This window comes from Dipodomys merriami, unplaced genomic scaffold, assembly GCF_024711535.1.
Source record: "Dipodomys merriami isolate MVZ:Mamm:240054 unplaced genomic scaffold, mDipMer1.0.p SCAF_19, whole genome shotgun sequence".
In the NCBI taxonomy this organism is placed as follows: Eukaryota; Metazoa; Chordata; class Mammalia; order Rodentia; family Heteromyidae; genus Dipodomys; species Dipodomys merriami.
In genome coordinates this window covers 8142683-8162043 of record NW_027203270.1, presented here as the reverse complement: position 1 = coordinate 8162043, position 19361 = coordinate 8142683, and the positions used below count along the sequence as shown (strand labels likewise).

Below are 19361 nucleotides of genomic sequence, written 5' to 3'. Positions count from 1 at the left end.
CTGGGCTCACACCTATAATTATAGTTACTTCAGAAGGTTTAGATCTGAGAATCAGTTTGATCAGTTTGGAAGCACCTTTTTTTTTTCTGTCTTTTCTTTTTTGTTATTGGGGATTGAACCTAGGATGTTGCACTTGCTAGGCAAGTGTTTTGCCACTGAGATTCATCCCAAGCCTAGTTACTGACTTCTGCCCCAACTGGCTTCAAACCTCAATCCTCAGATCTCTGTTTTCTTTCTTCCTTTTTTGGGGGTGGGGGGTGGGGGTTGGTTGTTGGGCTTGAACTCTGGGCCTGGGTGCTGTCCCTCAGTTCTTTAGCTCAAGGCTAGTGCTCTACCACTTAGCCACAGAGCCACTTCTGGTTTTCTGAGTGGCTAATTGGAGATGAGTCTCATGGATTTTCCTGCCCAGGCTGGCTTTGAACTGGGATCCTCAGATCTCAGCCTTCTGAGTAGCTAGGATTACAGGTGTGAGCCACCAGTGCCTAGTGCCTGGCTGATCTCTGTTTTCTGATTAGCTAGAATTACAGGCATGAGCTCTTGGGATCTTGCTTTTTTTTTTTTTTTTTTTTTAATTTTAAATCATTTAACTGGGGAGGAAAGGGTCTCAGAAAAAGTATTCTTAGTTCAGTATTGTTGCTCAGGGATAATGTACAGCTCTGAATTAAAGCTTCAGGACCAGCACCAAAAAAAGAAAGTAAAATCAGTTATTTTCATGCTTGCTAGAGTTCTCAAAGGTACTTGGGGTTCTTTTCCATAGTATGGCTTTTGTTTGAGTGACATCTCTTCAGTGAGATAGTGAGATTGGTCTCTTAAAGGGTATTTCAGTGATGATAAAGAGATAGAGATAAAAGAACCAAATAATTACTATGAGAAAATTTTATCAAATATGGTTCAGATATAAGTGATCAAGATTTTTATATTAGTTTTAGCCAACTTGCTACAGTAAACATAATCTTCCAAGAAAGTCTCTCATGTTCTTTGATTTCTCTTTAGCCAAGGTGGAAGAGCGCCTTCATATGGTCAATCTGACTATAGCCAACATGATTCTTATAACCAGCAGTCAGGCTATAATCAGCATCAAGGCTCATATGATGAGCAGTCAAATTATCAGCAACATGATTCCTATAATCAAAACCAGCAGTCCTATCATTCACAAAGGGAAAACTATAGTCACCACACACAAGGTAAGGTATATTGGCTTCTAGTTTCCTTCTTCCCTTCTCAGAATTATTTGTATGTTGAATTTGGATCAAAAGACTCACACTAGATTTCACCTGTTTGTAAAAATTTGAGGTGTCTTCCAAGATAGATTTTTCTCCCGAGGCTATTAAAACTGTGATTAGATTTCTCTTTGTTGATTTCATGGAGACTTCCAAATAGTTACATAACTTTTTGGTGGCTGATTTTCTGTGCTATTTCATTTACATTACATTTCCTGTACTATTTCAAGTGATCATTTGGCAATGTTATTTTTGCCACTTTTTGGTGCTAGAAGTGTACTTGATTTAGGGAAATCATTCTGTATTAGCCTTTACTAACCTCATTAACAAAGATTGGTCATTACTTCCTCTTGTCCTATAGCGTTTTGTATATACCACTGATATTTAGGATTATATCCACATGATGAAAATGATTCAAAGGAAAAAGGAACTGTTTTTGATTCATTTTTATATCTTAGTGTTTGTATCTTAGGACTTAGTTTACAGTGAGTTCTCTTTTTCTTTTCTTTCTTTTTTTTTTTTTTGCTGGTCATGGAGCTTGAACTCTGGGCCTGGACACTGTCCTGAGCTCTTCAGCTCAAGGCTAGCACTCTACCACTTGAGCCATAGCACCTACTTCCAGCTTTTTCTGTGTATGTGGTGCTGAGGAATCAAACCCAGGGCCTCATGCGTGCAAGGCAAGCACTCTACCCCTGAGCCACGTTCCCAGCCCCTCACAGTGAGTTTTTTTTTTTTTTGTCGGTCCTGGGGCTTGAACTCTGGGCCTGGGCGCTGTCCTTCAGCTCTTCAGCTCAAGGCGAGCGCTCTACCACTTGAGCTACAGCGCCACTTCCGGTTTTCTGGTGGTTTATTGGAGATAGGAGTCTCACAGTCTCTCCTGCCCGGGCTGGCTTTGAACCGCGATCCTCAGATCTCAGCCTCCTGAGTAGCTAGGATTACAGGCGTGAGCCACCAGTGCCTGGCTTCACAGTGAGTTCTTAATGGACATTTGCTGAAATTTTTTTAGTTCTGGGATTGAACCCATGGCCTTGCACATGTTGTGAAGTTTTCTGCCATGAGCTATATTCCTGGTTCTGTTGAATAATTGAGTGAACAAATAAAATCAGTATATACCTTAACTATTTTTGTTTTACAGTTTTAGAAGTGAAGAAAGTAGTAAGTTTCATGATTTGGATTGTGCTTTTATCAGAGTTACTTTCATAAGGTTTTTTGTTTTGTTTTCAGTATTGATGAATTAGAGCCTTATCCTTTCATTTGGGCTATGCCTTCAGTCCTCCAGAGCCTTGTGAATGCTAGTCAAGCACTGTACCACTGCACTATACACCCAGCCCTTTTTAGTGTTATGCTTATTTTGAGGCAGGATAGCATTAAATTGCTCAGGCTGGCCTCAAATTTGTAGTCTTCCTGCCTCAGCTTTTCAAGTAGTTGGGATTACAAGCATGAACCCCAACAACTGTCAACAAAAAGCTTGTATTTTAACTCAAACCACATCACCACTTTTCTTGTTTTCTAGTAGAATAGGATTTAATACAGATAGAATTCTCAAATATTTAATTCTGTGTGTTTTGATGACTTGGATTTGAGCTCTGGTACATGTGCTTTTATCCAAATGTCATAATATCTGGCTGTAAGTGCATTTAAGATTATGTTACCTAGCCAGATGTGGCAACACATTTTTTTTTTTTTTTTGCTTGGTCATGGGGCTTCAGCTTTGGGCCTGGGCATTGTCCCTCAGCTTTTCATTTCAAGGCTAGTGCTTTACCACTTGAGCCACAGTGCCATTTCTGGTTTTCTGGTAGTTTATTGGAGATTAGAGTCTCACAGACTTTTCTGCCCAGGCTGGCTTTGCACTGCCATCATCAGATCTCAGCCTCCTGAGTAGCTAGGATTACAGGCGTAAGCCACTGGTGCCTTGCAACACATGCTTGTAATTCCAGGACATGAGAGGCTGAGACAGGAAGATTGAGAGTTAAGGCTAGCTGAGCTGTGTAGCAAGTTCTATGCCAGCCTGGACTGCATAGAAATGTCTTGCCCTCTCCTGCCCACAAATGGTTTTGTTTATGTGAAACATCTGTCAGAAATGATAATACTTGTTGGGCATGATGACATACCAACTAACAATTGGGTGGCTGGGGCAAATTGTCTCAAAAATGACAATAGTTACTTATGTATGTAATATTTTCTTTTATAGATGACCGTCGTGATGTGAGTAGGTATGGAGAAGATAATAGAGGATATGGCGGGTCACAGGGAGGAGGTAGAGGGCGTGGGGGATATGACAAGGATGGAAGAGGTCCTATGACAGGATCAAGGTAAGTATTTAGGTATAGATGCCTATATTTTCTGTTGCTACTTTTCTTTGTTATTGTTACTTTGCTGATTTAATTTTAGTATCAAATTTAGAAGATTTTAAGAGATGTTGTAGAAAAAAGGGCAGAAATTAGAACTTTATGTTCATAAATTGTCTTAGAATTTGGTATGTTAATATTTTTTACGGTGTATGTTAAACACCAATAACCACCAGTAAATATGGTGTATGTGTTAAATGCCCTTACTATGCTATGGTTAAACACTGGACTTTTTTTTGCCAGAGTAAGAATCTAGACCTTTAAAAATGACTCTGGGATATCAATATTTTTGTATGTAAAAAATTAAAAGAAGTAAGTTCTACGTTGAATGGCAGAGAGGCTAATCCTTAATTTTGAGTTCCTTGGGCAAGGAACCTAATAGCAGAGTAGAAAAATGGGATTGGTATATAAGAGGAAGATTTAATATAATTAAGCTATTTTGTCCCCCTTCTTAAAGTAAATAACTATTGAAATAATTAGTACAGCATCACATAAAACATTTTATATTTCATGTAGATAAGAGTTGTGGTAAAGGATTGACTTTAATTTAGCTTTTTCCCATCACTCCTATTATTAGATGATACACTGATTTACAATATAAGTTATGTCATATAGTTTTAAAATTATTATTATTATTTGCCAGTCTTGGGACTTGAACTCAGGGCCTAGGCTCTGTCCTTGAGCCTTTCTGTGCTTAAGGAGCCATAGCGCCACCTCTGACCTTTTCTGTTTATGTGGTGCTGAGGAATCGAACCCAAGGTTTCATGCATGCTAGGCAAGCACTCTATCACCAAGCCATATTCTCAGCCCTAAAATTATTTTTAAATATATCTGTAAGATACATTTTAACTCTAAAAACTCCAAAAAATATTTTAATTCTAAAATCAAGAATGAAATAGCAGTTTGCATCTATCCTTAGATTAGACTGGTAAGTTGCATATTTGTTCGTGAAATACACAGGCTTAAGGATAATTTATGTTTGTTAGAAAATTGAAAATATCAGTGACCTGTTACTGATATTTAATAATATATAAATGGCAGTTCATTTTTTGCTCCTTAGATACTAGATTAGATATCTGTTCCTGAGGTGTCCTGAAAAATAAAACCAGTATGAACAGACTTACAAGTTACTCAGAAATTTGATTCACTTTCTTGTATATCTCTATTTTTAATATATATGCTTTAGTATTATTAAAATACTAGTGTAAACATTTAAATTATTTTTAAAGCTGTAGACATCAAGTCTTAAATGGCAGTTTACAAATATATATAAAAAAAAGATAAGGGCTAAGCACTGACAGCTCATGCTTATAATCCTAAGCTACTCAGTTTGAAGCCAGCCAGCACAGGAAAAGTCTGTGAGACTCCAATAACAATCAGAAAAAGCCAAAAGTTGGAGCTGTGGCTCAAGTGATAGAGTGCAGGCCTTGCATACCAGGCCCTGAGTTCTAGCCCCAGGACCAGCTTTAAACAAAAAAAGTCTCTTGTCAGTGGCACCGGCTTGTGTGACCCCGTCTGAGGATTTTGTGTGCTGTGTGAGATTGTATATGCTGGTGTGCACAGACTTGGAGGGAAGGAGAAAACTCCTTGAAACTCTGGGCAACAGTCTAGATGCCCGACCACAACCTCAGGGGAAGACAGGCAGAATGTGCTATTCCTGATCCTCTGAATGACCTCATGATACTCCCTCACACTCCCTGCTTGTGTGTAAAAAAAAAAATCACCTGGGCCTTGCTTATCTCTTGTAATCTTTGATCACTGTAAAACTGTTTCATGTTTGCTAAGATGAATTTTTTTTTTGTTTGCTAAGATTAACTCTGTATTCTATATATAAGCATGTAGTGCTTTTAATAAACTTTGTCTATACCCGCAAGGTGTAGTCTACTCTGCCTACCAGGCACTGCATTCCCAGATCTTGCTGTGTGAGCAGCAACAAGTGGCACCTGGAGTTTTAATTAGAAGGATGGTGGTGTCCTCAGAAGGAGGTAAGTGGGAAGCATTTCATTATGGGACATCACTTTCTTAAGAAAAGTGGAGCAGAGTTGTTCAAAGAACCACTTCTGGAGTGTCTCGATACTATTTGTGAGCATAACCCATGGTTCCCCAACAAGGCAACTTTCAATGAAAAAACATGGCAGAGAGTTAAAAACAATGTAAGGAGAGCTTACATAGAAATATTGAAAGATGAGGGCTAGGAAGGTGGCTCAGTGGTAAAGTGCTTGCCTTGCATGCATGAAGCCCTGGGCTTGATTCCTCAGTACCACATAAGCAGAAAAACTGGAAGTGGTGCTGTGGCTCAGGTGGGTAGAGCCTTGAGCTGAAGAGCTGAGGGACAGCACCCAGGCCCAGAGTTCAGGCCTTATCACCGGCAAAACAAAAAGAAATATTGAACGATGAAAAGATTGTTGATCAGAAACAAAGTGTAAAAGGATTACTGCATCATTTTAAAGAAGAAACTTAGCTAAAAGGTTTTCTGTTCTTGTTGTGGCATGCCACGTGTCTGTGTTCATGTCCTTTTTCCTGTCTACTGAAAAGTTTTTTTTGTTGGCAAAGTTTTGTTTTTTTAACTGACCAAGTGGTTCAATCATAATTAGGCAAAATATCGCCACGAAAATTCCAAAAACTCTTAAAACAGCCAGTATTAAAATCTTAAGTGTGCTCTATGATTTGTACACAAACTTGTCTGCCTATTTGTCTATATGTGAAATGTGTAAAAGGGTCATGGTTTCAAAGTTATCAAGTATTCTGCTTGCTAAAAGATCTTTGATAATGGACTTGTGATTTAATCTGAATTGCCTTGAAAATTCTGAGATTGCCTGACTACAAGGCTCAGGCTGCATTTTCTCCTTGTGGAAGCTGCCAGAGGGGAGGGTGTAGATGGCTGTGAGCCTAGTCCTGTGAGCTGGTCCTGCCAGTGCAAATGGTTATAAAGCGCTCTTGTCTAAGATTGGATAAAAGACAAGAGTCAGGCCAGTTTAGTTTTAGGCGACCCTCACCCGGCCTTCCTCCAACTGAAGGTATTCAAAAGGCCAAATGGTAAGATGCCTGGCTAAACAAGCAAGCCCTGGAAAAATTGTGGTCCAGATAAAGTACTTTGTTAAAAGGTTTTATCTACCACTGAAAATTTCAGAAAATGTATGTACGACTGCTTTTTATTTTTGTGCACTTTAAGATCTGTGTGAGTGTGTCTGAACCGGTGTGAATATATTTAAGATAAAAACTGACTGTGCTGTAAAAGATTTCGCCGAGTTTAAGTTTAAAAATCGAAAAGGTTCTGAGGTTTGGATGTTACCAAAAGTCTTGAAGAATTACTGCATTGTTTTAAAGGCTAAGGATTTGTTCATTTGAAAATTAGAAAATTTAGTATTTTGAAATCTGGTATTTTTAAATGCATGAGGCTGTTTACACTGTAATCAAGTTATCTGTCTTAGCCAAAAGGCATTGGGGATCTGGGGTTTATTTCCCTCGGCTAAAATTTGGGGGAAAGTATTATAAACTTAAATGTAAAGGTTTGCTTACCACTGCTAAAGACTTTACCTGTTTTGTCTGTCTAAAACTTGTAAGGTAGGAAGTAGGAAAGTTTCATTAGGTAGCCAATGAAGAGAAAACCATGGGTTATTCAGGCAGGAAAAGAAGTTTATTTACCAAGCTGCTGCCCCCACCATGCATGGTGGAGAGGCAAGTCCCAAAAGGGGCCACCCACCCCAGGCTAGTACTTATGTAGGCAAGGCACAGGAGGAGGAATGGCCTGATGGGGATGTGTGGCCACAATGGACTTTATTTACCAAAGCATATGTACCAAACTGCTGCCCTCCCCTCCTGCTGTGCATGGTAGAGAGCATGTCCTAAAAGGGATGGAGGACCTCCCCCCCCACGCCCATTACTTATCTAGGCCAGGCACAGGAAGTGGTGGGGGAAAGGTCACACTGGATCTGGACGTGACCTCAGGGCCTGGGACTCACTTGTGGTCCTAAGAGAGGCTAGTGAGACCAGGGGCGGCCCAGGGTGTGACCTAGCAGGAGGGGGAGGTGACTGCTTCCAGGTGTGCCAGTTATCTAGGTAATGCAGATACTGGGCGGGAAAATTGGCCAAGGGGGAGGGAGATGACTACATAGGGCCTGCATGGCCTGGGAGGATCTTAAAAATTGCTTGGGTACTTCAATTGAAGAGAAAAGGAAAGGTAAAACTAAGGATGAGCCAAGAGAAGACCCATGGTAGAAAAGAATGGACACTGCAAACCTGATGGTAAAGTGAGTGATGTGATGATGTGATTGGTATTGCTAGAACTGTTTTTGGATGTATTAAAAATTGAAAAGGCTTTAAAAAGTAGGTTTGAAAAGTTTATCTATGTAATGTGATCTGGTTTTAATGCTATTCTGCTATTGGATATGTGTTAAAAAGACAAAATATGTTGACTCTAGATTCAATGCTAGTTTATTATAACTTTTGCATTAAGGAAAAACTATCATTTGAGTTCAAAAGTTTTTTAAGAGGTAAATCAGACAGAAAAATTAAGTACATAAAATATATCTTTTAAAATAAGCAACCAGGGCTCGGAATGTGGCTCATTGGTAGAGTGCTTGCCTTGCATGCATGAGGCCCTGGATTCAATTCTTCAGCACCACATAAACAGAAAAAGCCAGAAGTGGTGCTGTGGCTCAAGTAGTAGAGCTCTAGCCTTAAGCTGAAGAACTGGACAATGCCCAGGCCCAGAGTTCAGGCCCCAAGACATACTCACATACATATATTCACACATACATATATACATAAATAAGCAGCCAAAAGGCAATGCATGAGTTTCTTTAAATGAAGAATAAAGTGTTAAAGCAGAGGTTAGTAAAAGGCTTTTTAAATCAGGAATGGATTCCTGGATATGAAATTTGGAAGTAAAATTGTTCTAAGTGTTTGTTTCAAAGTACAAAAAGGAAAAATTATGGCTACCAAAACGATTGCAGATTGCCCTTACACATTTTTTCAGCAGACCCACAGCAAAAGACAGGATATTTACAAGTTTGTCAGGTGTACCTTTACCCCTTAATAAATTCCAGGTAAGAGCATGGTTAAAAAGCTACTTCCATGTTGACCACCTTGTTGCTTTTAATTGGGGTAAAGTGGCCTTTTGTAAGACTCATTGATCTGAAAAGTGTGGTTCAAGCCAACCCGGGCAGAGAAAGGACTATGAGACTGTCATCTCTAATCTGCCAGCAGAGTGCTGGAAAGTGGAGTTGCTTTGGAGCTCAAAGTGGTAGAATGCTACCATGAGCTGGAGAGCTGAGGGACAGTACTCAGCCCTGGGACCCTGGCAATGATGGAGCAACCAGAAGCAGTTACATGCCACTGCTTAGATGGCAGAGACTATGTCATATCCTGGAGTCACTTACGCTTGGCCCTTCAAAAATTGATCAGAGTCAGAAGTCATGGGAAGATAGTTTATAAGCATGCATAACTGGCCTGGAACTTGTCAATCATCTGTGATAGTGGGCAGTAAAAGGCTAAGGTTGTAAAATGTGGGGGATAGTTAAAATCCCAAACCCCCTGTATCTGCTCAAAATCCTAATTGGCAGTGAGCTTTGAGTTGGCACCAGTCGCATAAATTTACTCTGCTAAGGAAAGACAGTTTACAGACCTGAGATTATATGTCCCTATTAAGAACTGCTTAAAGGCCTACCCAGGTAACTTAGGCATTATTAGGGTCACTAAAGATCAGCTTTCCATGCCTGTAACCCTATAAAACACTTAAGCTCCAATTATTAAAAAACAAAAAAGGGGGAGCCCCAAGGGAAACTCTTGCCTTAACCTTATTTACTTTAAATTTTAAAAATTTACCTCAAGGTGATCCTTATCCTAGAGCTGAAAAGCAGTTTACCTCTCCAGCTCCATTTCAAGACCATACTCCCATATGGTTTAAAGAATTTGATCAGTGGAAACCAGGACTAATGACTCGTTGTGGGAAAGGGTATGCTTCTATCGTTCCAGATGGATCTACCGGCAGCATATGGGATCCTCTGTGGCCCATCCGACCCTGGAAGGATGAGAACAGTACAACCTAAACCTGAGGAAGAAGAATTAAAACGGCACCTTGCAGGCCTAAATGTGAAAACCCAATGACGCTATCATCCCTATCACAAGAAAACTAGTCAGAAGCTGCCAACATGGGGTCAGATTAAGACATTGTCAGACAAGGGAGAAGCTGTTCTGATCAGTACTGAAAGCCCTAGAACACCCGCACATCTGTTTTTGGCCATGGTTGTGCTGCTCACCTGTACTTCCATGGTGAGTAGTGAACATGTGTATTGAGCCTATGTCTCTCACCTGCCATTGTTAAGATTCGTAGATTGCTAGATCCTGGCTGGTGGTATATACTAATGACAGCGTGTATCTTCCTCCACCGTGGGACCATACAGGTCCCACTCATCCAGTTGAGGAAGGAACACACTATAACATATCCTTAGGAGTGGGGTCTTTACCACTGTGTTTGGGGGTACGCCCTTGTTTTACCAATCAGAAGACAGGTATGGGTGTACATTTTGCCTGATGATAAGTCTATTGGTGGCACTTGACCATTTAAGGAAAGTGTTTTCCTTAGGTTTCATTCATCAGAATCATTCTGACTAAATATGACTGGGTGACCAGCTAACCCTGTATGCCAGGGCATTAAATGTTGCAATTGTGTTTACACTCCTATTCAGTGGTCTCAGTGTCGCAGCCCTAGAGGAAAAATTATACAGCATAATAATGTTTCATTTATAGATTGGGCCCCCAGGGGCATTTCATCGCCAGTACTGAAAAACATGTTGATGATTGGTGTAGTAGTAATTTTTCTGTTTGATGGCGTTTATACAATGGAATTATAAATCATGTAGAACCCACTGGTTTGCTTACCTGGCATGATGAGGCCTTGCACCTCGTAGACCACCAATAAATTTTAAGGGACGTTTGAGCCCTGAACAATGGCATTTATGGAAACTTCTGCCCGTTTCATACAACTCAAAATTGTCCTTGTCATTTTATTAGAGCCTATACAAGGCAAACAATACATTTTATAGGAATCACTCTTCTTTTGTACAGGCTTGTGTTAGACTTCCTTATGTATTTGCCATAGGAACTGTGTCAATTAGTGAAACTTTACGTAACTTAGATAGTCTTGATTGTCGACTTTTACATGTTTAAATCAATCTATTCCTTTTAATGTCTTCTTAATCCCTTCAGATATGACCATCTTGCTTAGGGGGTCTGAGTGCCTGTTAACTTCACCCGACCTTGGCAAGAGAGCCTCATTGTCGGTTTGCTGACAGGAATTTTCCAATGAGTATTCAAAAGAACTAAGAGGTTTCTGGGCATAATTATAGCCGCAGTTATTGAACTGATTGCTGTTGCCACAGCTGCTGCAACCACTGGAGTAGCTCTGCATACCACTGTCCAACCCAAGAACTTTGTAGGGATGTGGCAGCAAGATTCTCATCAGCTGTGGGTTCATCAGATAAATATTGAACAGGACATTGAATCCCACATAAACACCCTACAAATGCGGTCCAGTGGATGAGAGACCAGATAATTGATCTGCAAAAACAACTTAGCTTTAAATGTGATTAGAGGCCAACAAGGCTGTGTGTTACCAACGCCCCTTTCAATGCATCACTTGGCAGGAACTTTAGTACCACCTGCAGAACTTGTGAGGAAATTTATCTTGGAATATACATCGGCTACAACAAGAAGTCACTGAGACTTCTGGGCATAACTCCCTGGGATGGGAAATGAAGGCTTAGCTGAAGGAATAGCATCTGTATTACATCAATTAAATCCCTGTACCTGGAGGCAGAGTTTTACCCATAGTGCTTTTACAGGATTGATTGTATTGTGTCTTATATTTGCGTTCTTTGCAGGATACCACTGTCTCCACTACAAAATAGCCAAGATGTCCCTTCCACAAAGGAATTTTGTGCTTGCTCTACTACACTTAAAAAACAAAAAAGGGGGAGCTGTCGAAGGCACTGGCCACGTGATTCCTTCTGAGGATTTGTGTGCTGTGTGAGGTTGTGTATGCTGGTGTACACAGCCTTAGGGGGAAAGAGAAAACTCCTTGAAAGTCTGGGCAACAGTCCAGATGCCTGGCCACACCTCAGGGGAAGACATGCAGAATGGGCTCTACATACTCCTCTGAATGATCTTATAACACTCCCTCATACTCCTTTTATGTATGTAAGAAAATCACCTGCACTTTGCTTATCTCCTGTAACCTTTGATCTCGTAAAACTGTTTCATGTTTGCTGACTAAGATTAACCCTCGGTGTGTATGTGCTATATATAAGCATAAGTGCTATTAATAAACTTTGTCTATACCTGCAAGGTGTAGTCCACTCTCTGCCTACCCGGCACTGCGTTCCCAGTCTCGCTGTGTGAACAGCAACAATCCCTTTTCATTATTAAAGGTTTCCTTTCTATCTAAAATAGAATTCCGAAATCAAGTTTACCTAATTTTCCAGAGGAGGTGCTGTAGGTTATTGGCTACCTTGAAAGGGTGTACATTTTAGGTTGTATATATTAGGTTTAATTTTGTTTTCATAAGGGGTTTATAATTATAACCTACTAGATTATGTAGTCAACTATATAGTGTCTGGCTAAGTAAGGAACAAGTATGAAAGTTTGTACAAATATGTTTTTATCTGTGAGCAAGAACTCATTTTACAACCAGAGAATTCAGAGTATCTTAAATGATTTTCCTGATGAAGTAAGAAACAACCTCGTTGGCAATATAGTTCAATATAATTTGTAGCTCAGGCTGAATTAAGTTTTAATTTCAGACATTTCCCCCCCTTAAAAAAAAACCCAAATCTTTTTTTGACTGGATTTTCATTAATAAGAATTTAAACAGTTTTTTGGTGTAAAAAGATGTTTGAATGCCTTAGTCTTGTAGTTGACATTTTACAATTTTTAAATCATTTTTGTGAGTCTATGAATGTGGCTCAAATAGCAGAGCACCTGTCTAGTAAGTGTGATGCCTTGTATTCAATTGCTAGTTTTGCCAACAAATCTTTTTTTTTGTTGTTAGTCATGGGGCTTGAACTCAGGGCCTGGATGCTGTCTCTTAGCTCTTCAGTTCAAGGCAAGCACTCTACCACTTGAGCCATAGTGCCACTTTCAGCCTTTTCTGCTTATGTGGTGCAGAGGAATTGAATCCAGGGCCTCATGCATGCATGGCAACAAGCACTCTACCACTGAGCCACCTTCCCAGCCCCCATCAAACCTTTTTATTTACCTTTAGAAACTTCCTCATACAAAATTATGTGTTTAAGCCCGGTGTATATTTGGTCGAAATATGTTGATCTGGTTTAAGTGAGGATAATACTGAGGGAACCAAATGTTTAGAATCTTGCCTCTTTTCTCTCTCCTCCCCCAGTAAAAAGGATATTCACAAAAGGCCTGTTTCAAAACTCTGGATAATTTTTTTTTTTAAATTGGGCTGAGAAACCTTTTAGGTAGAAGGCCAGCTAGTAAATCTTAAGACTTGGAAGGCCACCTGGTTTCAAGTTTTAAAGCTTGTCCTTGGAGTACCAAAGCATCCACAATATGTAAATGAGTAAGCATGAAACTTCATTATGGATACTAAAATTAAAAATGTGTAATTTTCATGTGTTACAACATGTTTAAAATATGTTATTTAGCATATTCAGGTCAAGTATTTTGAATTTGAATATAAATGCCTAATTTCAGATTTTTTTCATACTTGGTTTTATACTTGAATACCAGAAATACTTAACATTTTTTCATTCATTTTTGTCATCCCATTTGTGTTTCTAATCATCTTACTTAATATGTTGGAAATATTGTCTTGGGATCTTTGAAGACTAGCTGCATGAAAGTATTCTCTTGGGCTATTTAGTGGATTTACATTTATAATTGAAGAAATAGGAGTTTAGTTTGAGGTGAGGGCTGAATGTATGGTAAAGATTAGGATTGTTTTAGACGAAAATTTCATGATTGCTTGGTTGGAAGAATTCAGAACCCACCTGCTTTTCAAATATGGAAGAGATAGGAAATTATAAGGACAATAGGAAACCGTATTCTTTTTTCTTTTGAAATAGCAATTATGGGAAAGAAGATTATTTTTCTTGTTCTATAATTCATATTGACACCTTAATGTACTAGAAGTTGAGACTTTACATTGTCCATTTGTTTTTTAATTTTATTGCCTTATATAAAATTGCCAGAATTTCTTAAGATAATTTTTTTTCATTGTTAGTATGCTATCAAGTTAATTGAATGTTTCAGACTTACAGGTAAAATAAGGGATATTTTCTCCCTTTTACAAGAGTGTTTATTTAGCTCCTTTAAGAATGTATGTATGTCCTAGGCTGACATGTACCTCAGTGGTAGTTGTGTGCCTCTCATGCTCAAGGTCCTGGGCTTTTAGTATATGTTTTGGTGACAGTCTAGAATAGCACTGCTCAATAACAATACAGGGGTCATAAATGTGAGCTTTATTTATATACATATGTATACATAATACATTATATATATATATAATGTATTATGTATACATATGTATATAAATCCAAACAGTATCTCAGTGCAATGACACTTGAAATCCTTAACTATATGGAAAGATTGTGGTTCAAGGCTACCCTGTGCAAAAAGTTTGCAAAAATCCCAATAAAAGTTTGGTGTGGAAATAGTATCACAGTTCAGGCTAGCCAAAGCATAGAAATGAGATCCTATTTCAAAAATCAGCAAAAAGGGCAGGGAATGTGGCTTATGTAGTAGAGCACCTGACTATAAAGCTTGAAGCCCTGAGTTAAAATGCCAGAACCACAAAAAGAAAAATCAGCAGAGGGGTAAAGAGAGGGTGGGTGGTTGTATAGCTGAGTGGCAGAGCACTTGTTTAGCATGCATGAGTCTCTGGATTTAGTCCCTAGAACCACAAAAGAAAGAAAACAATGGAAATATGTTGCTGGTCACACAGTGAGACCTGGGAACTCAGTGCCTGGTAGGCAGAGAGTGGACTGCACCGTGCAGGTATAGACAAAAGTTTACTAAAAGCACTACTAGCATACACACAAAGTTAGTGAGCAAGAGTTAATCTTAGCGAACATGAAACAGTTTTACATGATCAGAAGGTTACAAGAGATAAGGGCGAGGGTAATTTTTCTTACGTGAAGGGAATATGAGGGAGTTGTTATGGGGTCATTCAGATGAGTTTGTAGAGCCCATTCTGCATGTCTTCCCCTGAGGTCTTGGCCAGGCATCTGGACTGTTGCCTAGACTTTGAAGGAATTTTCTCTTTCCCCACAAGGCAGAGGCTAGGTATCCCTACTGTTTCCCGGACTATGGAAGAGTTTTCTCCTTGTATAGCAATATGCATAACCTCACAGCACACAAATTCTCAGATGTGGTCAGGCGGGCCAGTGCCTTCGACAGCTCCCCCATTTTTATTATTTTTCACTTGATTGTGGGACCTGAGGCTGGCGCCCTAGCACTTAAGCCACAGCTCTACTTTTTTCTGTTTATGTGGTGCTGAGGAATCGAACCCAGGGCCTCATGCATGCGAGGCAAGGCTCTACCACTGAGCCACCTTCCCAGCCCCCCTTGTTTTTTAACCATAGTACAGCAAGCACAAAATTCCTTTGTGGAAGGGACATCTTGGCTATTTTGTAGTGGAGACAGTAGTATCTTTCAAATAACACAAATATAAGGCACAATATAAGCAATAGATTTATCATCAGGCAAATGTACACCCATACCTGTCTTCTGATTGGTAAAAAAGGGCGTACCCCCAAACACAGTGGTAAAGACCCCACTCCTAAGGATATGTTATAGTGTGTTCCTTCCTCAACTGGATGAGTGGGACCTGTATGGTCCCACGGTGGAGGAAGATACACGCTGTCATTAGTATATACCACCAGCCAGGATCTAGCAATCTACGAATCTTAACAATGGCAGGTGAGAGACATAGGCTCAATACACATGTTCACTACTCACCATGGAAGTACAGGTGAGCAGCACAACCATGGCCAAAAACAGATGTGCGGGTGTTCTAGGGCTTTCAGTACTGATCAGAACAGCTTCTCCCTTGTCTGACAATGTCTTAATCTGACCCCATGTTGGCAGCTTCTGACTAGTTTTCTTGTGATAGGGATGATAGCGTCATTGGGTTTTCACATTTAGGCCTGCAAGGTGCCGTTTTAATTCTTCTTCCTCAGGTTTAGGTTGTACTGTTCTCATCCTTCCAGGGTCGGATGGGCCACAGAGGATCCCATATGCTGCCGGTAGATCCATCTGGAACGATAGAAGCATACCCTTTCCCACAACGAGTCATTAGTCCTGGTTTCCACTGATCAAATTCTTTAAACCATATGGGAGTATGGTCTTGAAATGGAGCTGGAGAGGTAAACTGCTTTTCAGCTCTAGGATAAGGATCACCTTGAGGTAAATTTTTAAAATTTAAAGTAAATAAGGTTAAGGCAAGAGTTTCCCTTGGGGCTCCCCCTTTTTTGTTTTTTAATAATTGGAGCTTAAGTGTTTTATAGGGTTACAGGCATGGAAAGCTGATCTTTAGTGACCCTAATAATGCCTAAGTTACCTGGGTAGGCCTTTAAGCAGTTCTTAATAGGGACATATAATCTCAGGTCTGTAAACTGTCTTTCCTTAGCAGAGTAAATTTATGCGACTGGTGCCAACTCAAAGCTCACTGCCAATTAGGATTTTGAGCAGATACAGGGGGTTTGGGATTTTAACTATCCCCCACATTTTACAACCTTAGCCTTTTACTGCCCACTATCACAGATGATTGACAAGTTCCAGGCCAGTTATGCATGCTTATAAACTATCTTCCCATGACTTCTGACTCTGATCAATTTTTGAAGGGCCAAGCGTAAGTGACTCCAGGATATGACATAGTCTCTGCCATCTAAGCAGTGGCATGTAACTGCTTCTGGTTGCTCCATCATTGCCAGGGTCCCAGGGCTGAGTACTGTCCCTCAGCTCTCCAGCTCATGGTAGCATTCTACCACTTTGAGCTCCAAAGCAACTCCACTTTCCAGCACTCTGCTGGCAGATTAGAGATGACAGTCTCATAGTCCTTTCTCTGCCCGGGTTGGCTTGAACCACACTTTTCAGATCAATGAGTCTTACAAAAGGCCACTTTACCCCAATTAAAAGCAACAAGGTGGTCAACATGGAAGTAGCTTTTTAACCATGCTCTTACCTGGAATTTATTAAGGGGTAAAGGTACACCTGACAAACTTGTAAATATCCTGTCTTTTGCTGTGGGTCTGCTGAAAAAATGTGTAAGGGCAATCTGCAATCGTTTTGGTAGCCATAATTTTTCCTTTTTGTACTTTGAAACAAACACTTAGAACAATTTTACTTCCAAATTTCATATCCAGGAATCCATTCCTGATTTAAAACTAACCTCTGCTTTAAAACTTCATACTTCATTTAAAGAACCTCTTGGAATCTTGAGGGGCTAAGTAACATCCATTGCCTTTTGGCTGCTTGTTTTAAAACATATTTATTTTTTAGTTTGATTTAACTTAAAAAACTTTGGAACTCAAATGGCAGTTTTTTCTTAATACAAACATTATAATCAACTAGCACTGTACCAGGAATCTAGAGTCAACATATTTTTGTCATTTTAGACACATCCAATCTAATTGCAGAATATCATTAAAACCAGAGCGCATTATGCAGATAAATTTATTGACCCTCTTTTTAAAGCCTTTTCAATTTTTAATATATCCGAGGGGCAGTTATATACCAATCACATCATCATATCACTCACTTTTATCATCAAGTTTCCAGTGTCCATATCCAAGGAAAAGAAACAGAACGAAGATAGGCCACTCTATGGAATTGGCTGATATCCTTCCAATTCCTTTTTTTTGGGTCCGGTCGTGGGGCCTGAACTCTGGGCCTGGGTGCTGTACCTCAGCTCTTCAGCTCAAGGTTAGTGCTCTACCACCTGAGCCACAATACCACTTCCAGCTTTTTTCTTTTTGTTTATGTGGTGCTGAGGAATCGAACCCAGGGCCTCATGCATGCAAGGCAAGCGCTCTACCACTGAGCCACCTTCCCAGCTCATCCTTCCAATTCTTTAGGGTTGGATAAACTGCCTTTGTGCCAGCCTGTCCTCTTCTACCATGCGTGGACTTACTGAGTTGCACTTCTGCCTGTTTACCCCTCACCCCTAAAGGTAGGTCTTTTATGCTCATCTGATGTTTTTTCTTTTGGTTCTTAACTGAAATACCCAAGCAATTTCAGATGGAACAAGTAAAGTCTTTAGCAGTGGTAAGCAAACCTTTACATTTAAATTTCTAGTACTTTCCCCAAAATTTTAGCCAAGGGCTAAGACAGATAACTTGATTACTATGTCAACAGCCTCATGCATTACTTTTGGAAACTAGTGAATGTGGTGTCAAAAAAGGCGCACATAAATGCTCTGCAGCCTTTTCCTGCCCTTAAATTGTGATAGCTTCGGTGTTGGAGCTGCATAAGCAACAGTAAAAAAAAAAAAAACAAAAAACAAAAAACCCAAAAAAACAGATTTCAAAGTACTAAATTTTCTAATTTTCAAATGAACAAATCCTTAGCCTTTAAAACAATGCAATAATTCTTCAAGACTTTTGGTAACATCCAAACCTCAGAACCTTTTTGATTTTTAAACTTGAACTCACCGAAATCTTTTACAGCACATAGTCAGTTTTTATCTTAAACATATTCACATGGGTTCAGACACACTCACACAGATCTTAAAGTGCACAAAAATAAAAAGCAGTCGTACATACATTTTCTGAAATTTTCAGTGGTAGATAAAACCTTTTAACAAAGTACTTTATCTGGACCACAATTTTTCCAGGGCTTGCTTGTTTAGCCAGGCATCTTACCATTTGGCCTTTTGAATACCTTCAGTTGGAGGAAGGCCGGGTGAGGGTCGCCTAAAACTAAACTGGCCTGACTCTTGTCTTTTATCCAATCTTAGACAAGAGCGCTTTATAACCATTTGCACTGGCAGGACCAGCTCACAGGACTAGGCTCACAGCCATCTACACCCTCCCCTCTGGCAGCTTCCACAAGGAGAAAATGCAGCCTGAGCCTTGTAGTCAGGCAATCTCAGAATTTTCAAGGCAATTCAGATTAAATCACAAGTCCATTAACAAAGATCTTTTAGCAAGCAGAATACTTGATAGCTTTGAAACCATGACCCTTTTACACATTTCACATATAGACAAATAGGCGGACAAGTTTGTGCACAAATCATAGAGCACACTTAAGATTTTAATACTGGCTGTTTTAAGAGTTTTGTGGAATTTTCGTGACGATATTTTGCCTAATTATGATTGAACCACTTGGTCAGTTAAAAAAACAAAACTTTGCCAACAACAAAAAACTTTTCAGTAGACAGGGCATAAACAGACACGTGGCATGCCACAACAAGAACAGAAAACCTTTTAGCTAAGTTTCTTTAAAATGATGCAGTAATCTTTTTACACTTTGTTCCTTTTTTTTTCTGTTCATCTTTTTTTTGGGGGGGGGGGTCCTGTTGTGGGGCCTGAACTCTGGGCCTGGGTGCTTCCCTCAGCTCTTCAGCTCAAGGCTAGCGCTCTACCACTTGAGCCACAGCGCCACTTCCGGCTTTTTTTTCTTTTTGCTTATGTGGTGCTGAGGAATGGAACCCAGGGCCTCAGGCATGCAAGGCAAGCGCTCTACCACTGAGCCAAGCCACCTTCCTAGCCCCTTCCTTGTTTATCTTTTAATTTTTCTGTATATTCTCATCAGTGAACTCTTCTTACATTGTTTT

At 39.8% G+C, this 19361-nt stretch overlaps 1 protein-coding gene and 1 non-coding gene across 3 annotated transcripts in view; both read left to right on the top strand.

Annotated features, from left to right (window-relative positions):
- The window catches only part of Taf15 (TATA-box binding protein associated factor 15), a 52472-nt gene that overhangs the window by 17106 nt on the left and 16005 nt on the right, over window positions 1-19361 (top strand). The window contains exons 6-7 of one of the 2 annotated variants that reach the window (XM_070027169.1): window positions 994-1184; window positions 3412-3433. In XM_070027169.1, the coding sequence (XP_069883270.1) occupies window positions 994-1184; window positions 3412-3433 (213 nt within the window). Of the gene's footprint in view, window positions 1-993; window positions 1185-3411; window positions 3533-19361 lie in introns of both variants that reach the window. The other variant, XM_070027168.1, reaches the window with a different exon arrangement.
- LOC138831187 (small nucleolar RNA SNORA13) lies at window positions 17940-18066 on the top strand. Its single transcript, XR_011373138.1, has one exon. It is a non-coding gene; the product is annotated as a small nucleolar RNA SNORA13 (small nucleolar RNA).